Source organism: Glycine soja, chromosome 19 (assembly GCF_004193775.1).
Source record: "Glycine soja cultivar W05 chromosome 19, ASM419377v2, whole genome shotgun sequence".
Taxonomy (NCBI): Eukaryota; Viridiplantae; Streptophyta; class Magnoliopsida; order Fabales; family Fabaceae; genus Glycine; species Glycine soja.
This window is the reverse complement of record NC_041020.1, coordinates 11088243-11107131: the sequence shown is the minus strand read 5'-3', so window position 1 is coordinate 11107131 and position 18889 is coordinate 11088243. Positions and strand designations below refer to the sequence as shown.

General features: G+C 36.9%; 1 protein-coding gene across 1 annotated transcript; it reads right to left on the bottom strand.

Annotated features, from left to right (window-relative positions):
• Positions 1 to 1068: 1068 nt before the first annotated feature.
• On the bottom strand, positions 1069 to 3142 carry LOC114399413 (alkane hydroxylase MAH1-like). Its single transcript, XM_028361599.1, has one exon. The coding sequence runs from the start codon at positions 3075 to 3077 to the stop codon at positions 1548 to 1550; it is 1530 nt and encodes a 509-aa protein (XP_028217400.1). The 5' UTR covers positions 3078 to 3142; the 3' UTR covers positions 1069 to 1547.
• Between the last annotated feature and the right edge of the window lie 15747 nt (positions 3143 to 18889).

The window sequence follows — 18889 nt, the reverse complement described above, 5'->3', positions numbered from 1 at the left end:
CAATAATAAATAAAAGGAGTTTAAGGGAAGAGAAAATGCAAACTCAAATTTATACTGGTTCGGCCACACCTTTGTGCCTACGTCCAGTCCCCAAGCAACCCCCTGGAGAGTTCCACTATCTTACGAAAGCCCTTTACAAGTTCTAAACCACACAAGGACAACCCTTCCTTTGTGTTCAAATTGCTTTACAACAATAGACCCTCAGTCTCTTAATCCCTTTTTACAAATAAGATGAAGAGAAGAAGAAATCTCTCTTAAAACAAATAGATTGAACAATAGAGCACTCAAAATAATTCCTTATTGAATTGTAGGTGTATTGGTCAAGGAATTTTTAAGAGGATAAGATAATTTTGCTTTTCAGAGGATAAGACCTTTTTTGTTCTGAAAAACTCTGAAGAGCATAGTCTTAGGGGGTATCAAGAATGACTGGACCAAGGTAACTTATTTACTTGAACAAATTTAATTTATTCATAAGACTTGTAATTATTTAATGAGATTAACTTAATTATAATTATTGTATGTTGCAGATTTTTAAAGATCGAATGCCTTTCGAATTTGAGACAACTGAAGCAATTCACAAAGAGTGGGCACTATATTTGAATTGGTTTATTATTTGACATTTTAAAATTACTAAATTAATTAAATTTAACAACAGTTAGATCCTTTTTGAATTTTTATATATGGTAAATTCTTACAATATTTTATAGTCATTGTAAATTATATATATATATATATATATATATATATATATATATATATATATATATATATATATATATATATATATATATATATATATATATATATATATATATATATGACACTATAATCAACCAAATGATTGGGCATAAATAGTTAATGTGTTGAAGTTAAAGTTAAATCATTCGTATTTTACTCGAGTTCATTCATTGATAAAAATAATTCTTAACCGCGCATCACTCAAGTGATCCACCCTACTCACTCAAGTGATCCACCCTACTGTGCTGTGCTAGTTGAACCGTAAATTCAAGCAAATACTAACCACTTAGCATGCATGAATCTAAATTGTTAAGATCACGAACATAAAACTACTTATAAATTATTGATATTTATTTATACACTAACATTGTGGAAAAGGAACAACAAATGAGCATGAACACACAGTAGACCTGAACATCCAAATTGCTAAACTTCAACATTTCTAATAAACGTTACATGTAGAAGCCGAACACAATCAGTTACTATAACATAGATCTCTTGACCACAGAAGCTTCTTTTTGTTACTCTAACCTTCAAGCCATGTTTCATATGAAGGACAATGGAAACTCCGGGGGATATTGTGTGGCCTTCCACCAAGTGGACATGATAATTCGATAATATAGAAACAGCAACCATCTTCAACACAAACATAAAACTACTAATAAATTATTGATATCTATTTATACACTAACATTGTGGAAAAGGAAGAACAATGAACACAAACACACAGGACACCCGAACATCCAAATTGCTAAACTTCAACATTTTTAATAAACCTTACATGTAGAAGGCGAACACAATCGGTTAACTTAGATCCCTAAGTCACAGAAGCTTCTTTTTGTTACTCTAACCTTCAAGCCATGTTTCATATGAAGGACAATGGAAACTCTTGGGGATATTATTTGGCCTTCCACCAAGTGGACATGATAATTCGATAATATAGAAACAGCAACCATCTTCATCTCAGTGTAGCTTATGTCCTTACCCAAACAACTTCTTGGTCCTGCGTTGAATGCAATGAACTTGTAAGAGGGTATGTGAATAATCCCTCCTTGCTTAGAAATCCACCTCTCTGGTATAAACTTCAAGCAATCTTCTCCCCATATTTCCTCTGCTCTTCCCATGGTGTATAGAGAATATAGTATCATGGTATTTGAATTTATCCAATGACCACTAGGAAGCATATCAGATTTTAAGGCACACTTGTGCTCAATTGGTATTGGAGGATAAAGCCTTAATGCTTCACTTATTGCTGCATGGAGGTAAGTTAACCTGCTAATCGATTCCACGCCTAAATTCTTCCAATTACCTTCTCTTGCTGGTAAATTTTTTCGGATCTCTTCAAGAATCTTAGATTCTACAGATGGGTGTGTTGCCACCAGCCAGAAAAACCAACTGAGACCTGAACTAATGGTGTCTCTCCCAGCTGCAAGGAGATTTATTGCTGTGTCTCTCAGAAAGTTGTCATCTGCTTTTCCCTTTCCTACTTCATTTATTAGAACATTTAGCAAGCTAAACTGTGACTCATCTACCGGGGTGCTACTGTTATTGCTTTCGCCTTGCACTTTGCACTTGGATCTGATTTCTGTATACAACATTTGGTCAACAATTTTCTGGCTTTCTTCCAGCTTCTTCTCTTTTCCAACATGAAGCCATTTCATCAGCTTCCATAAACATTTTGGCCTGAAATGTCGGTAGAGCAGAGCATCCTCAGCTTCAGTGAAGGCTTTCTCACATGCAACTTCTGGGAATTCCATGGAAAGGCAATTCGGATCAAATCCTAAAACAATGGAACAGATGTTGTCAAAGGTTAACCTTTGGAATACATCTTGCAGGTCCACTTCCATTCCTTCTTTCCATCCACGATCAAGAAATGGAAGTAGACAACTCTCAATCTTGTTCATGATTGTTTGGTGAACAAACAACTGAAAACTTGCCTTCCTAAAAACTGAATGAAGTATAGTTCTGTTATAATTCCATAACTGGGAATCGGACCTGAAAATCCCATCTCCCAGAATTTCAAAAATCTCTCTAAAATCATTCCCTTTCCCATAGTTTTGAAATTTTGTGCTGGTGATGTGTTGCACATTCATTGGGTCGCTGGTAAACATTATGTTCATGTTTGATAGGCATGGTCCTTCAAACATGAAAGTGCCTCCTTCACGTTTCAAAACAGAAGTTATATAATCAAAGATGGTGGGCATGTTGAGGAATACACCAGGTAACATGCCAAGAATGGGCCACTTAGCAATTGGGGTGTGTCTGTTGAGCCTCCAGTAGTGGATTACAACGAAAACAAGAAATGCCCCAAGGAATTCTCCAGAACTAAGAACTGCCATTAATAGTGATAGTAATTGATAAGCAAAACAGTCAATGGTGTTTCAGTGTTACGAGGAAGCAAGGCAGCAATTAATAAGAGAATTTATTTTCATTAGCATTAATTTTTTAACAAGCACCGACATTTTTTCGTTACAACAAACAACCACATTTTTATGTGCAGGTAACAACCAACAATTTAATGATGGCGAATTTTCCTATACCCTTGGTTTTCAATGGGTTTTGGTACTGACTATGTGGACCTCAATAATTGATACTACTTCATGATTTCTTAACAAGTTTCTTATTTGTAATCTAGTCCTTTAGTCATAATATATAATAATAATAATAAGATAATAAACTAAATATCATACGACTTTTTAATATAAAGTAATTGTTTTAGTTTTAATTTTAAATTGAAAGGAAATAAAATTAATAGACAGTATTCCATATTCTATTGAAACATAAGATAATCACAATCTCTTACGCTGCACTTCGTTGTCACCCTAAAATCTGGCGCCTCTAATGTAAAGTTTGTTGGACCTTCTGACCCCGCATCATAATTAAAGTTAATTTTCCTTCACGAAAGTGAAGTTAAGGTTCGCTTAATATATCCAGTTGACACCGACAATTTGAAGTTTGTCGTACCTTTTCTCACCCCGCTATATTCGAAGTTCGTTTACCGCCATAGAAGTGAAGTTATTCGGACCCTAATATCTCCAATTGCAATACTCTATCCAGATCCTATCTTTATTTGATTGTTATTTTTTGTCTTTATGAATTCATTATTGGTAGGGTTATATAAATTATAGGATCGGTTGTTAATGCAGTAAGTTTGCGGTAAATTTCATATTCCTTTTTCAGGATAATTGAAGGCATTTAGTGTTTTTTCACAATGAACTGTATTCTAATTAGTATGTATATTAAAATATAAAAGAAAATGATTGTGTCATAAGTGAAATCTGTATGATTAGTGTTTGATTAAATTTGATTATGTTTGCATTAAGAGGTTGATTTAGTTAAAAGTTATGAGAACAAATTAACAGTCATGTTGGTTAATATAGGCTGACTATATTACTGGATTTTATTTATTTCATATTTAATTAGAGTATCTAATATTAATCTTTTTATAGAAGCTGCATATGAGTTAAAGCTTTAGAAATATATGGGATTATGTTTTTGTTATGTATGAATTACACACAGATAAATTTGATGACAAAGATTTAAGTGATGATGGTGTTGTTAGATCTGATGACAATCACAGTGAAGACGACAGTGATGTTGGTTGCAAGCATGGAGCTGAAGAGGAACATGAAACTAATATAGGTGATTTGACAGGGAGCACACAAAGGTTCTGCATTGCGGCAGTGAAGAACATGCTTTTGATTTCTATACAAGATATGCCAGATGTCATGGGTTTGATGTGAGAAAATATGACATACTTCGAGATTTGAATGGGAATGTTATAAAACATTGGTTTTCTTGGCATAGAAAAGGTTTGAGAAAAAAGAAACACTTCACGAGGGTCGATAGAATAAGAGACCATATATCATTCATACTAATTGTGAAGCTAGGCTCCATGTTTTCTTAGATTAGAAGACATCAACATGAAAAGTGATTTCATTCCACGAGAATTATAACCATGAACTTACCCCACCCACTGATATCTATCATATTCCCAAGTATCGTGTGATTACTTATTTGGATAAAGCTAGGCAGATAGTTTGCATCAATTTGTTGTTAGAACATGCCACATCATGGGATATTTATTGGTTCAAAAGGGTGGATATGATGGTGCTGGTTTTTCAAAATGAGATTTATACAATCATTTTCATTGAAAGCAACGAAATATGATCAAAGATGGGGATGTTCGTGCTGCATTAAGTTATTTGGAAGGCAAGCATGCTAGTGATCCCTTGCTTTATTCGTTTTTACTTACTACATTAGATGGTAGGTTCAAACATTTATTTTGGGTAGATGGATGTAGTTGACTGGACTTTGAATGTTTTTGCCTTTGACACCACTTACAAGATAACTAAATACAACAATTTACTAGTCATTTTCTCTAGATGTAATCATCATTCCCAAATCACGATTTTTGGTGATGCTCTTTTGGCCGATGAGACTACTAAAATGTATAAGTGGGTATTATCAACGTTCTTGTAAGCAATGAACAACAAGCAACCTAGAGTAGTTGTGATTGATGATGACGGAGCTAAGAGGAAACCCATAAAAGAAGTGTTTCCAAGAGTAGTACACCATCCGTGTGGATGATATTTATGTAAGAATGCTTCTAAGAATGTGAAGAAAACAAAATTTGTAGATTCTTTCAGTAAAACAATGAATTACAAGTTTCCCTTGGAAGAGTTGAAGCTTAATGGAAGAAGATTGTTTCTAAGCATGGTCTTGAAGGAAATAAAAGTGTCTAAAACTTATGAGATTAGACACTTGTGGGCTATAGCATGTTTGCGTGAAAAGTTCTTTGCTCATATTCAGACGATGTCTTAATGTGAAGCAATTAATTCAATAATGACGGTTTACATAAAGAATAGATGTACCATTAGTGAGTGTGTACAAAATTGTGACTGTGTAGTAAGGGAATATAGAAATAATGAGGATATTACAGATTTTAATTCTTCTTTTGGTGATCCTATCTTAACTACCTCTTTGGAGAGTTTTGAAGGTTAGGCTTCCAAAATATACCCCAGGGAGATGTTCAAATATGTCAAAGAAGAATTTGTACTTGTTGGGGCATCAAATGTTGCGGAATGAGTACGAAATGAAGGAAAGTTGTTGTTCAAGTTTGTGTTCAAATTCGAAAAACAAGTCAATGTTGTGTATATGATATAGAGGCATCAAGCTTATCATGTGAGTGTCGTAGGACATCTCCCAATTCAATTAAATTTCTCTCCCAACACACATCAAATAGTGCACTTAATGCATGTGAAATTATAAAACTACCCCTAATACAAAACTACCCCAAAAATAATGAAACCCTAATCTAATATGTACAAAGATAAGTGGACTCATACTTAGCCCATGGGCCAAAAATCTACCCTAAGGCCTTCTTCAGCAGCTCTAGCCCAATATTCTTGGAGTCTTCTATCCAATACCCTTGGAGGGTAGGATTACATCATATGTGGATATTATTCTTGATAGTTTAATTTGCCAATGATGGACAAAGTCTTCCAAAGGGGACTCAATTTTGCCTGATAGATTGAATCAAATAGATTCAAATGTCATGATAGATGGTCGCTTTGCTGCAATTTTTGCCATTGCTCATAGGCTTTGTCTAATTTCAGGAAGTAGGAGGGATTTATTTTTGCAAATAAGAAGTGATGTTTTAAATCTTGCTTCCAGGTATGAGATCATGGTAGATGGATCCAGCACACCTATTAATAATGATCATAAACCTCGTGATCCCAATGTGATGAAGACCAAATGAGCACCAAAAAAGAAAGGATTTGGGAGTTGAAAGCGTAGACGCTGTAGAAATTGTAATAAAGTTGGACACACCATTAAGATCGTGATGTCCAAATCGTATTGATTCAAAGGGTCCCAGATCGAAGACTAATGAGAAACAAGATGAATCATCAGATATGCCACATATTGATGAGCTAACAAATGTAATTTTTTAATGCTTATAATTTTTTTGTTGATTTATTTTAAATAAAATATTGATGTTTTTTTATATCTTAAGGAAGTAGAAAACCCAGCACATGAAAACATGAACAACAACTAGTCTAAGGATAAAAATGGCAATAAATTTGATAGTGAAAATGTAAGTGACACAAATCTGTGTGTGTATGTGATTTTGATGTTTTGTTTGTTAATTTTTTACTGGCCTAAATGAAACAAATCCTTAAGTAGGAGAATTTCAAATTTGCAATGATTGGTGGGTTGAAGTCCCACGATGAGCTAAACCATATTAAATTTATATTTCCTTGTGTCGTGTGACAAAGATGTCTCTAAAGGGAAACATTACTCACATCTACATCATAATCACTAAATTGAAGCAATTCCTTGTCATGCTCTTTCAAGAATTCATAAAATTCTGGATCCTGAAATGGGATATCTATTAGTAGCATAACCAATAGAATATAGCAATGCCAAATAAGTATAGTCAAAGATAATTCTCTATCAAGCACCATTTAGTTTAAATTTAAAAAATGCAAACATCAGTACTAGTGAATTACTTTATTGAAAGCTTTCCTTGTCTCTATGTTCCTCGCCACTCAATATGTCTAATTTATGTGATAAAGCTTACAGGTTACAACACTTGCATGCTTTCTTAAGACAATGAATGCAAAACATGAGTGCAAGCCAAGCCATTGCTAGAATTAATTATTTTCACTTAGAAAAAAGTATACTAGACAATGTTTTTAATCATTTCAGGTAATATAAATTGTTGTGTTATAGTTTCCTGAATATCATGAATCTCTCTATCCGTAATATAGCTAGTACTCTATGTTATAGTTTTTGATATAGTTTCCTATCTTTCGAATTAGGAGAAAAGTGATATAGCTAGTGCTTAAGACCATATCAAATGATTTGATCTTGATCCACTGTGTACAGAGTTTTCACTGACATTTAGGATCATCATTGCATCTTCACATTTGTCATGCATTTACAACCTATTATTGATCTACTCTATTAGTAATTCACACAAGTTAATAATGAAATACACACACAAGTACATGCTGGTATTATTGAGACTTACATGAATTTGACCCAATAGAAAATACTAGGTTGGAAATAGAGTACAAGAGATTTTGTTGCAAGCATTTCTCTTACTGCAACAAAACTTACTGTATGTACGTAATTGCCATAACTCTAATTGTCAATAATGTTGTTACAACAGAAAAGTCATGATATTCGAATGCTCAAAATTTTCAAATATTCAACTAGCACCACATTTTATTACTTCTTATCACATCACTAATCATATAAATTACTCATCTCTTTTCTCTTCCTATCTCTATGTTGATGTCTGCATTCCAAGGGTGTCTAACAATCTTTTTCGTATAGCAAATTCATGTAAGAGAAATGATTGGGTTCTAAGTGGTAAGTAGTCGTTGTTTGTTAGACAATATTGACCCTAGGAAGTTAAATTTGTAAATACTCATATTATAGGAAACAACAAATTAAATTTATGTCACTGGTATATCTTTATAAACATTGTTTTTCCTTTATTCTAATCCAGTTTTGTCACTAGGACATGTTTAAATTCATTTTTTTTGTAACCTTCACGTTGAGATTCTTATTGCTACCACTTAGACTCTAGCTCTAGCTCTAGCTCCTTCTCCTCAGTCAAGTAAGGCCCTTCACATATTCTGCTTTTTGTTTTACAACAATATATTGATGAAGTATCAAAATACATAATTTATGTTATGTTTTTCTCAGTCCTTTTGCACAAGTGAAGGAAATCTAATTTTGATGTGACTATGTCTTCCACAAGTAATGTTGTTTAAATTTCTTTTCTTATGATAATTATAAGGTAGATGAATATTAACTTTATAGCTGCCTTTACTTCCATTTATGTTTTATATACTGAATTTTGTGCACTTGGTTGCATTTGGACATGGATAAATCTTGGATCAAGTTGCCACACAATACACTTGAATAACTTTTTAGATTTTGCCTTTCAACATAGCACTAGTTCGGGTACAATAATATGTCCATGCAAGAAATGTGGCTTTAGGAAGTGGAGAACTCGACCAGAAGTGTATGACCACTTGATTTGTAAACTATTTCCTGAAGGTTACACATTTTGGTGTCGTCATGGAGAGACGGTATCAGGGGAACATGTTCTTTCCTAACCTGTAATTCAAGACATATCGATGGATGAAGATCATGTGATAGAGACACTAAATGAATATCCAATGCATATAATGCTAAATGATGCATTTGGTTTGTCTGGATTATGTGCCAATGAAGAGTCATTTCCAACATCACTTGAACATAGTGGCGAGGGTGAAGGAGGTATACCGGCAATGCATCATGGAGTGACTAAGGAATTATTTGATTTACTTAAAAATGGAGACCAATCGCTTTATGATGAATGCACCGAGTATTCAAAATTGTCATTCTTGGTGATATTATATCACGTTAAAGTCTTGTGCGAGTTGGTGAAAAAGCAATGATCATGGTCATTGAATTGTTGCATGATGCCTTCAAACATCTGCATACATCCCTACATCTAATTATTATGCAAAGAAACTCCTCAACAAGATTGTACTTCATTACACTAAAATACATGCATGTCCTAAGGATTGTATGTTATATTGGAGGGGAAGATGCAAATAAAGGGGAATGCAAAATAAGTCATACATTTAGGTGGAATAAAAAGAAGCAAAAAGGGTCATGAGAATGTTAGTGATCATCGTTTGATGGTTTGGAAGCAACAAAAAAATTGCCCGCAAAAATTTTATGATTGATACCAAGGTTGAAAAGGATGTTTATGTCTTCAAAGGCAGCTAACTGTTAGACACTAGACGATCCATCACTGGACGACCCAAACATCTTTTACAGTTTTGATGAAAAAAAGATATAAATTTGTGTTAACCACCTTGTTGGATGTAAGTCAACAGGTTTGATGACTGGAAGCAACACCAAGTGAGACTTATCCATTAGTGGATACCTTGTGTACTAGAAGTAAGAAGTACTTGTCCAATCCCTCCAAACAATGATGGGAATAAGCACTTCATTTGAATTATCAATTTATTCCAGTTTATATGATGTTGTTTAAAAGGAGCATATATGTGAATCTATTCTTTATTTCCTTTTATATGTCTAATGGTCATATTGAGTTATGAATGACAGATATGGAAAGTCCAGATCGTACCAGACAGAAATGCACAATATCCGCTTATTTCAGGAAACAAGATCAAATCTTTACAATGATCATAACATTTAAATCAAAAGATACTCTCCGCAATTATGATCATCTCTCTACCTATAAATATGACATCAAAGATTGAAGAATATTGACAAATGTACATAGAAAGACAAGAGTCATGAATCAAGAAATGAGAGGAAAAAAAGACATTATGTTAAGAAGCACACTGAGCTTGAGAGAGTTCATCCTTTCTAGTACACAGATTATTAGTGAGAGATAATAACCTTATTGTATACCCACTCCTCGAGTGTTGTAAAGAATCTATGATTGTGTATCAAACTTTGTTTTTGTGAAAGCCAGGAGTGGCTTAGTGATAAAACAATACTTAGGTATTCTTAGATTCAGGGGGAGCCTAAGGGTTGTGCCAGCAATGGCCTTGAGAATACTTGTAAGCCAGAACTGGCAAGAAAGAATACATTTTGTAATCAAGTTTGATTAGTGGAACCCTTTATTGGTTGGTAAAGGAGAATTGAACATATCTTAGGTTGAGTGAACCAATATAAAACAAAGTATTTTTACTGTTCTTCATTAGCTTATTAAAGTATTTCATTGTCCATTATTGACACATTCCACACAAAATGCTATTACTGAAAGATAAGTTCTAAACCTCATTGGAGAACAATCAACCTTTAGTCACTGGACAAAGGTTTTCATAAATTTGTTTATTATAACATTGATTTCGAAAAGTTTTTATATTTTGACTAACAAACTATTCAACCCCTCTTCTAGTATGATTTGTTGTATTTCACTAACTCCATGGTTTGGCATGGTGAGAATAATAACAATGATGGGTTGATGAGGCATCCTAGAGATTCAAAGGCTTGGAAGACTTTTGATCTAAAATATTCTAATTTTGCTTCAGATCCTTGGAACGTGCGATTGGCCTTAACAAGTGATGGCTTCAATGTATTTGCAAATTTGGCCAATGGCTATAGTATTTGGCTATCATTCCATACAATACTCTCCCATGTATAAGTATGAAGCCAATAAATTTTATTCTCTCTGGCATAATCCTTGGAAGGAGAATGCCAGGTAATGACATTAACATCTAAGCTGAGTTTTCTTTAACAGAAATATTAAGGATAGGGATCCAGGAAGACTATTATCTGGGTTAGAATTTTTAGAGCAAGTCAATAACATAAAAGTCACATATGGGAAACGAAAGAGAAGTCAGGGGAAGAGCACTCAGAAGCAAAAAATGCCACAATGAAAGAGGAAAAGCATTTTACTTCAACTTGCATATTGGGAGTTTAATTTGTTACGACACAGTTTAGATTGATGCATATTGAAAAGAATGTATGCAACAATGTAATTTTCACATTGTTAAATGACAAAGATAAAAGTAAAGATTTTGTGGAGGCTCGAAAAGATTTGCAAAAAATGGGTATAAGAAGATAACTTTGGCCACTAAGTGTTATTTTGTCCATTATGTTTCACAGTTATGGTACATCTTATGGTGAATCTAGTTAATGAAGCCAAATTTGGAGGATCGGTACATTATAGATGGATGTATCCAATAAAAGGGTATGACCATTTCTAAACTTTGATGATTCTAGATGTTCATTTATTGCTAATTTGGAGGATTGATATATTGTTTTTTTTTAAATCACGGGTTTTTGGGAAAATTGAAGCCATATATGCATAATAAAACATAACTTGAAGGCTCAATAGCTAAAGGTTGTCTTTCTGAAGAGATGCTAAAATTGAGACAAGATTCAATCGAGGAGGACACATTGACGATGTTCCATTTGAGTCTTCATCATCTTTATTCCCCAATGTAGAGAAACCTATTGGAGGTTCATCTTATTTTACTTTAATACTTATAGAATTGCTTCAAGCACATAGACATGTGTTGGTTAGTTGTAAAGAAGTACAATACTTCATTGAGTAAGTATTACTTAAACAACTTATTTATTCTATAATCTAAGCTCTTATTCAGATCATCATATCTATAGGGAATTTAGAATTATTACAAAAAAGGGGTTAAGGAGTCGAACGAGTTTGCCAAGTGTGATAGAGAAAGAAGTTCATTGAGGCATTATGGAATAGTTTTGGTGTTGGGCGAGTAGAAGAAATATCTTTTACTTTGAAAGTGCTACAATATATATTATTGTTGACTTTATCTTTTCTTTCAAATAGAATATGAATGATAATATTTAAGCACATTCTCAAGATTTTGATGCCTTTGCACATGGCCCACTTCGACAAGTTTGAAGGTTCTGCATATAATGTTAACGGGTATACATTTTGAACCTTAAGGGATGAGCAAGGAATGAAAACTCAAAACAGTGGTCTGTTTTGTAAGTTTGGAACTAAAAGCTATGTTAACTTTATAGTCACCTACAAACTATTCAAAGAAATTCCTCCCTTGTTGTTTATAAGTGAAAGAACATAGGAACTAATTGAACCATATCTTTGAGTCGACCTTGTTTAATCTTGTGCTGCAGAATTTCCTAGTTATATTTGTTTTTGGAATGATTAGACATCGATATCAAAACTAGCGCCATTGGCGGGATATGATTCATTGTGTGCCACCCTTGATTAATTTATAATTGACATTAGTATAGTAGTATAGGTATGAATCTGTCTATCAGAAAAAGAAAAAAAATACACATTTGTGTATGTTCTGCATACTATAGTAGGTTCTGCATTTTGTGCATTTTGCAATATCATTCTTGGAACACTAACTAACATATTGCATTTTTCTTGTTAATGTTGTTATATAGAATAACTATTAGCTGCAGAACAGAGTAATGGTAAAATAGAGGAGTAGTAGAGAAAACAAAGTAGTAGTGTAGAGAGTAGTGTTGTGCATGGTGTAGTGCATTTTGTGTCGCATAAGTGAACTATACTATGGAATTTGGTTGCGCAACTTAGTGTCCAAATTTTATCCCATATTATAAGCAAAAGTAACCCCTTTAGGGTTGGGGTCGTGTTTGGATTAAAATTGGCAAATTCTGCCTCTAAATGATTTTTAGTGGTAAGGGCAATTTGGTCATTTCACATGAGACTATCTCAAAATGGGTTGAAACTTTGCCAGAATGTAGAAAAATTTCATACATCAAGGTGCCCATATAAGGGACAAACACGAGCATTGGGGTCATTTTGGCCAAATTCATTGATCTAAACCACTTTTGGAAATTTTTTCTATTTTCATGATTTCTACAAATCACCAAAAGATCACCAAGTCGGACTAGCTCCTCTAGGTCCCTATATGGAAGGAGTTCAACCTTGTCCCTCACTTCCATATTAAGCCCACTAAGAAACGTAGCTATGCTTGTTCTTTCCTCCACCCTAAGTCCAGCTCTTAAAAGGAGTAGTTCCATTTGTTGTCTATATTCTTCAACACTCATACTCACTTGTCTAAGCCTTTGGATCTTGTCCATAAGCTCCTTTTCATAGTAGGAGGGAATGTGCCTCTTCTTAAGGGCACTCTTAAGATCATTCCAATACTCTACTAAAGGATCCCTATGAAGCCTTCGCTCCCTAATAAGGGAAGTCCACCAATAGAGGGCATACACTTGAAAGCTAAGGGTAGCCAATGTAACTTTTCTCTCTTCGCTAATATGATGGCAAGCAAAGAGTTGTTCAACCTTCATTTCCCAATTGTCATACCCTAATTTCGTCTGGGGACCATCTGTTTGATAGCATGCGACCCTCGCTTGACTGCTTCGAGGTACTTAACACCCATCGTTAGGCAATCCGTGGAGTTTCGCGACATGCCGGAAGTCAAAGGGAAGCATTGTTGCGCAATTTGTAAAGTTCCGCAACATTCCAGAAGTCAAAGAAGGGGTTGTTGCATAGTCCGTAAAGTTTCATAACATTACGGAAGGAAAACAAGTATCGTTACGTAATGCGCAAAGTTCTGTGACGTTACGGAAAAAGATTAAGCAAAAAAAACTAAGGGGAGGGGGTGTATTTAGTAAACAAGGGTGTGCAAATAGAAATCAGGCCCACTTGGGCCTTGTAGGATGTTCCAACAGAAGGCGATGCCTTCTGGTGGAAGCAACCCAGCTCGCCTGGGTGAGCTGGGCGGCATCCACCTCCCTCTTTTCCCCTATAAATAGGGGAAGGAGGGCAGAACAAATTCGTTCAACCCTCCTGGTATCTGAGATTCACTTAAAATTAGTGAGAAAAATTGTTTTCGTGAAGAAAATCCAAGCTGAGGCGCTTCCGTAACGCTTCTGAGACGTTTCCGTGGGCGATTTCGCGAAGGCTTTCCACCGTTCTTCATCGTTCTTCGTTGTTCTTCGGTCTTCAACCGGTAAGTTTTTGAAATCGAACCTTTCAATTCATTCTATGTGCCCTTAGTGGTCCCCACTTGTTTCGCATGCTTTTATTTTTATTTCGTTTGCTTTCCATACCCCCTTTTGACGTGCTTTAATCACTTATTTTTACCGTTTTCTTGCCTAATAAAAAATAAAATAAATTTCCACCGATCATTTGAGTTGTAATATCTTTTAATCTCTGTTAGAATAAAATTCGACCGATCTTTCACGTCGTAACCACGTTTAAAACCAAAAATAGGCAAAATAATAATAAAATAATCAAAAATATCTTTTGAATAAAATAATCAAAAAAATCAATCGGACATTTTTCTTTGGAAGTTTCCTTGGATCAATTGACTAATAACCAAAGTGAAACTAAGGCTAAAATCAACTCACAAATCAAGCTTTGTCTGCAAAAATCACTAAAAACCGTTTTAAGGTCCAACGCCTTAAACGGTCCTCTTTTCTTTTATCGGTTAACATGGACCATTCAAAAGCATGAAATCAACATGTAACTTTACCGCTTTTGCAAGAACTACGTAGGTCTGATTTCCTCATCGCAATTGAGGATACGTAGGAGCAAAAGCCCCACTTTTGTCGACCACCCCAAGAGATCATTAATGGTCTAACACCTTAACGTTTCTCTCCTTTCAAAAAACCAAGAGATCGTTAATGGTCCAATGCCTTAATGTTTCTCTCCTTTCAAGATCAAAAGATCGTTTAATAGTCCAACGCCTTAAATGACCTTTTGTTCGGTTAAAATATATCTTGCGAAAAAAGATAAAAACAACTTAACCAACGTTTAGTTCTCAAAGAACTACGTAGGTTTGATTTCCTTACCACAATTGAGGAATACGTAGGAGCAAGGAAAACACCCTTGTCGACCACAAAAAGATAAAAAATACAAAAAAACACAAAGAGCATAAAAACACAAAAAGACATAAAAAAGGGAAAATAAAACATTTTGAAGTCATATTTGCACACTTGATTAAAGGTTGTCGTCCTTTGTGACGGACGCGTGGGGTGCTAATACCTTCCCCGTGTGTAAATATAACTCCCGAACCTTTCATTTAAATTTTGTAGACCACACCTTTCCGGTTTTTCCGACGTTTTCCTCGAATAAACGTTGGTGGCGACTCCGTGCATTTTCCTTTCTTGGAAGACGCACCCGTGAGCCCTCACATCGCCCTCCCACCGAAGGGTAGGTTGCGACAGTTGGCGACTCCATTGGGGACTATTTTTAGAGAGTTAGGCCAATCAATCAGTGTGCTTTCCTTACCATGATTTCCCTTTTGTTCTTTTTCTTTGTATTTTTCTTATGTTCTTGTATATATAAACTCTTTGATGCTTTTAGTGTGTTTTTAAAAAATGTATGCATGAGATAAATATTTATACATTTGATGCACACAAACACCAACACTATTTGCACACACGGGGAGTTGAAAAGGGGCCCTATACCCGGGTCCATGGGAACATAAGGAGTGGAGGTGAATCTGTGGTCATGCTAGGTCTCCGACTTGCTTGATAACAGTGAACCCTAGTCTAGAGTTTTTTCTCTTTGATAACGTATTGGTGCTAGTAGTCCTTACTGCCGCAATATGTTCTTCGAAGGGGATGATACCTAAAGAGACCATCAAGAGGGATATGACCACCTTGGGAATTATCACTAAAAGCCCTTTTAGTTTCCTTCCATGTAGGTTCCTATAATAGGGGCACGGAGCAAACACGTTGCGTGCCATTTTTAACACTGCCATACATGTAGTCCTAAATGTCATGTACGCCTTTTCTTATATTTGTTTGTGGATATTGTCATGCTATGTACATCCCCGTGTTGCGCCTTTCGAATATGTATCATGCACGGATTCCGTCTTGATCCCCTCACTTTTTTCAAACTGACGGAGAGTCCGTATCACCTTCTTAAATACATACGTCGGGTGCCATGCTGCCCAAATGTGTATCTAAGAAGGGGACTATTTCCCGGGCTCCCATATTCACAAATCGCATCTGTGTCATATGCATTTCTTCATGCATTCATCCACCCATAATAGATGTCGGAGTTTTGATTCGCACTGGGTTTTGTTTGACTTTAGTAAAACATGGGATTGAGTCAAGATCCTTCGCTTAAAAAGAGGTTTTATCAAGTCAAGGTCAAGAGCCTAAGAACCACCAGTCTAAAAGAATTGGGGCAGTTGATGGGTCAGTTCTAGCGACAAGCGTTTCGCAAAGGCAGTAATAACGAGCCCATCGGCGGCTACTGTAGGTGGTTGAAAGCCCACATGCAAGATTTGGATTGGCTCCCAAGTTTGAGAACCACTAAAGGGGTGGAAGTTGAGGCTCCGGAGGAAGACGAAGAGGTGCAGGCCCTTAGGGAAGAACTCGAGCAAGCCCAATCAGTCAAAGAAAGGTTCAAATCAGCAGCTCTTAAGATCCGAAAGGAGAATGCTGAACTGAGAGACGTCAATAAAGCTACCACCAAGGCCTAGGAACGAGAGACCAAAAGGGCTCGTAGGGTGGAATATGGCCGGAACAAATTCTGAGGGGCTCTATGGGGCAGTAACAGCGAGCTTAAGCTCTGGAGAGAGGAAAGGGACCAATCACGAGTAGATAGTTTGATCTTGAAGGATGAGCTAAAGGTTTGCCTAAGGTCCAAGAAAAGCTTGTCTCAGCGTTTATGCGAGACAGAGACCAACATGTTAGCCATCATCAGCAGGTACCAAGAAGAATTAAATCTAGCCACGGCCCACAAGCACAAAGTGGCAGAGGAATATGCTCGAGTGTATGCGAAAAAAGAGGCTATAGGGAGGGTGATCGGCTCGTTACATCAAGAGGCAACAATATGGATGGACCGATTTGCTCTTACTTTGAACGGGAGTCAAGAACTTCCCCGATTGCTAGCCAGGGCCAAAGAAATGGCAGACACCTACTCCACCCCCGAGGAGATCCACGGACTCCTTAGCTATTGTCAACATACGATAGACTTAATGGCCCATTGAATTAGGAACCGCTAGGAAGTTTGTATTGTTGCTCAGATCTTGACTAGTTATAACTTTCTGAATAAAATGAGTTCATCCCACGTTTTTACTCTGAAATTAGTGCAAATCAAATCACTCCCGCATTTTATCTCTAGCATGCATTCATTTTCTTTAAGTACCCCTCACGTTTGGTTTTTTAGGAAAGACGCCATAACTAAACGCGCCCCAAGGCATCCCTATCGCACCAGATCAAAATATAGGACGATGGGTGACCAAGAAGAGGTATAGGAATAGATGAGAGCTGACATGTCGGCTTTGAAAGAGAAAATGGCTTCCATGATGGATGCCATGCTAGGAATGAGGCAACTAATGGAGAAAAACGCGGCCACCGCTGCCGCTATTAGTTCGGCTGCCAAAGCAAACCCAACTCTCCCAGCTATCGCGCACCACCCTATCCCAGACGTGGTAGGACAAGAAAAAAGCACACTGGGGCACATCAGCAACCCCCATCTGGGATACAACCGGGTGGCTTACCCTTATGGATTGCCACCTAATTACACATCACCAGTCATACGTGATGACGCAGGTCATGTCCCTCCCCCCATCCTTGAAGGGGAACCTCCTCGACAGTCGGACGAGGTCCACGAGGATCGTCGGGAGCATGCCCAAGGAGACATCGATTCCCACTCCCCGTTCCCTGCCGAGGGGCCGGCACCCAATGCACTACCTCAGCCCAACCTCATGGGAGAACCTCGAAACCCCTCAACACAGCCAATATTCTTTTCCACAGATGGGCCACCCCTGGCAGCCGAAGAAAGGAGGAAGCTCGATCACATCGAAGAGAGATTGAGGGCTGTTGAAGGCTTTGGCGACTATCTGTTTGCAGACATGACTAATCTTTGCTTAGTACCGGACATCATTATCCTCCCAAAATTTAAGGTACCCGATTTCGATAGGTACAAGGGGACAACTTGCCCTAAGAACCATCTCAACATGTATTGTCGCAAGATGGGAGCGCATTCCAGAGATGAGAAGTTGTTGATGCACTTCTTCCAAGATAGCTTGGCTGGGGCTGTGGTCGTCTGGTACACCATTCTAGAAGCTTCCTGCATCCGCACTTGGAAGGATCAGATTACCGCCTTCCTTAGGCAGTATCAATACAATTCTGATATGGCTCCCGACCAGACTCAACTATAGAACATGGTTAACAGGGAAAGCGAGTCCCTTAAGGAGTACGCTCAGCATTGGAGGGACTTGGCAGCGCAAGTAGCCCCTCCCATGGTCGAAAGGGAAATGATTACCATGATGGTAGACACCTTGCTGGTGTTTTACTATGAGAAATTGGTGGGCTACCTTCCCTCCAGCTTCGCAGAGTTGGTGTTTGCCGGGGAAAAAATCAAAGTGGGCTTGAAGAGAGGGAAGTTCGATTACGTCTCCTCCACAGGTACCAACACTAGGAGGATTGGAGCAACTGGGGCAAAGAAGAAGGAAGGAGATACCCATGCCTCCAAGCGAAAGGAAGGAAGAAGCCACCGACATCAGCTCGTTGTCGGCCAGGGTGACCAATATCACGGGATTGAGCGGCGTGACCCACAAAGGTCGCGTGTTCGCGCCCCCTGACCTGCCAACACAACCAGCAAACGTTAAAGGAAGGCGAAGATAACGGAAGAACAAAATGACAAAGTGATCCCCGCTCC

Bases quoted from the DNA above. Each gene is read 5' to 3' on its own strand.
- LOC114399413 (XM_028361599.1), bottom strand. From the start codon at position 3,077: ATGGCAGTTCTTAGTTCTGGAGAATTCCTTGGGGCATTTCTTGTTTTC.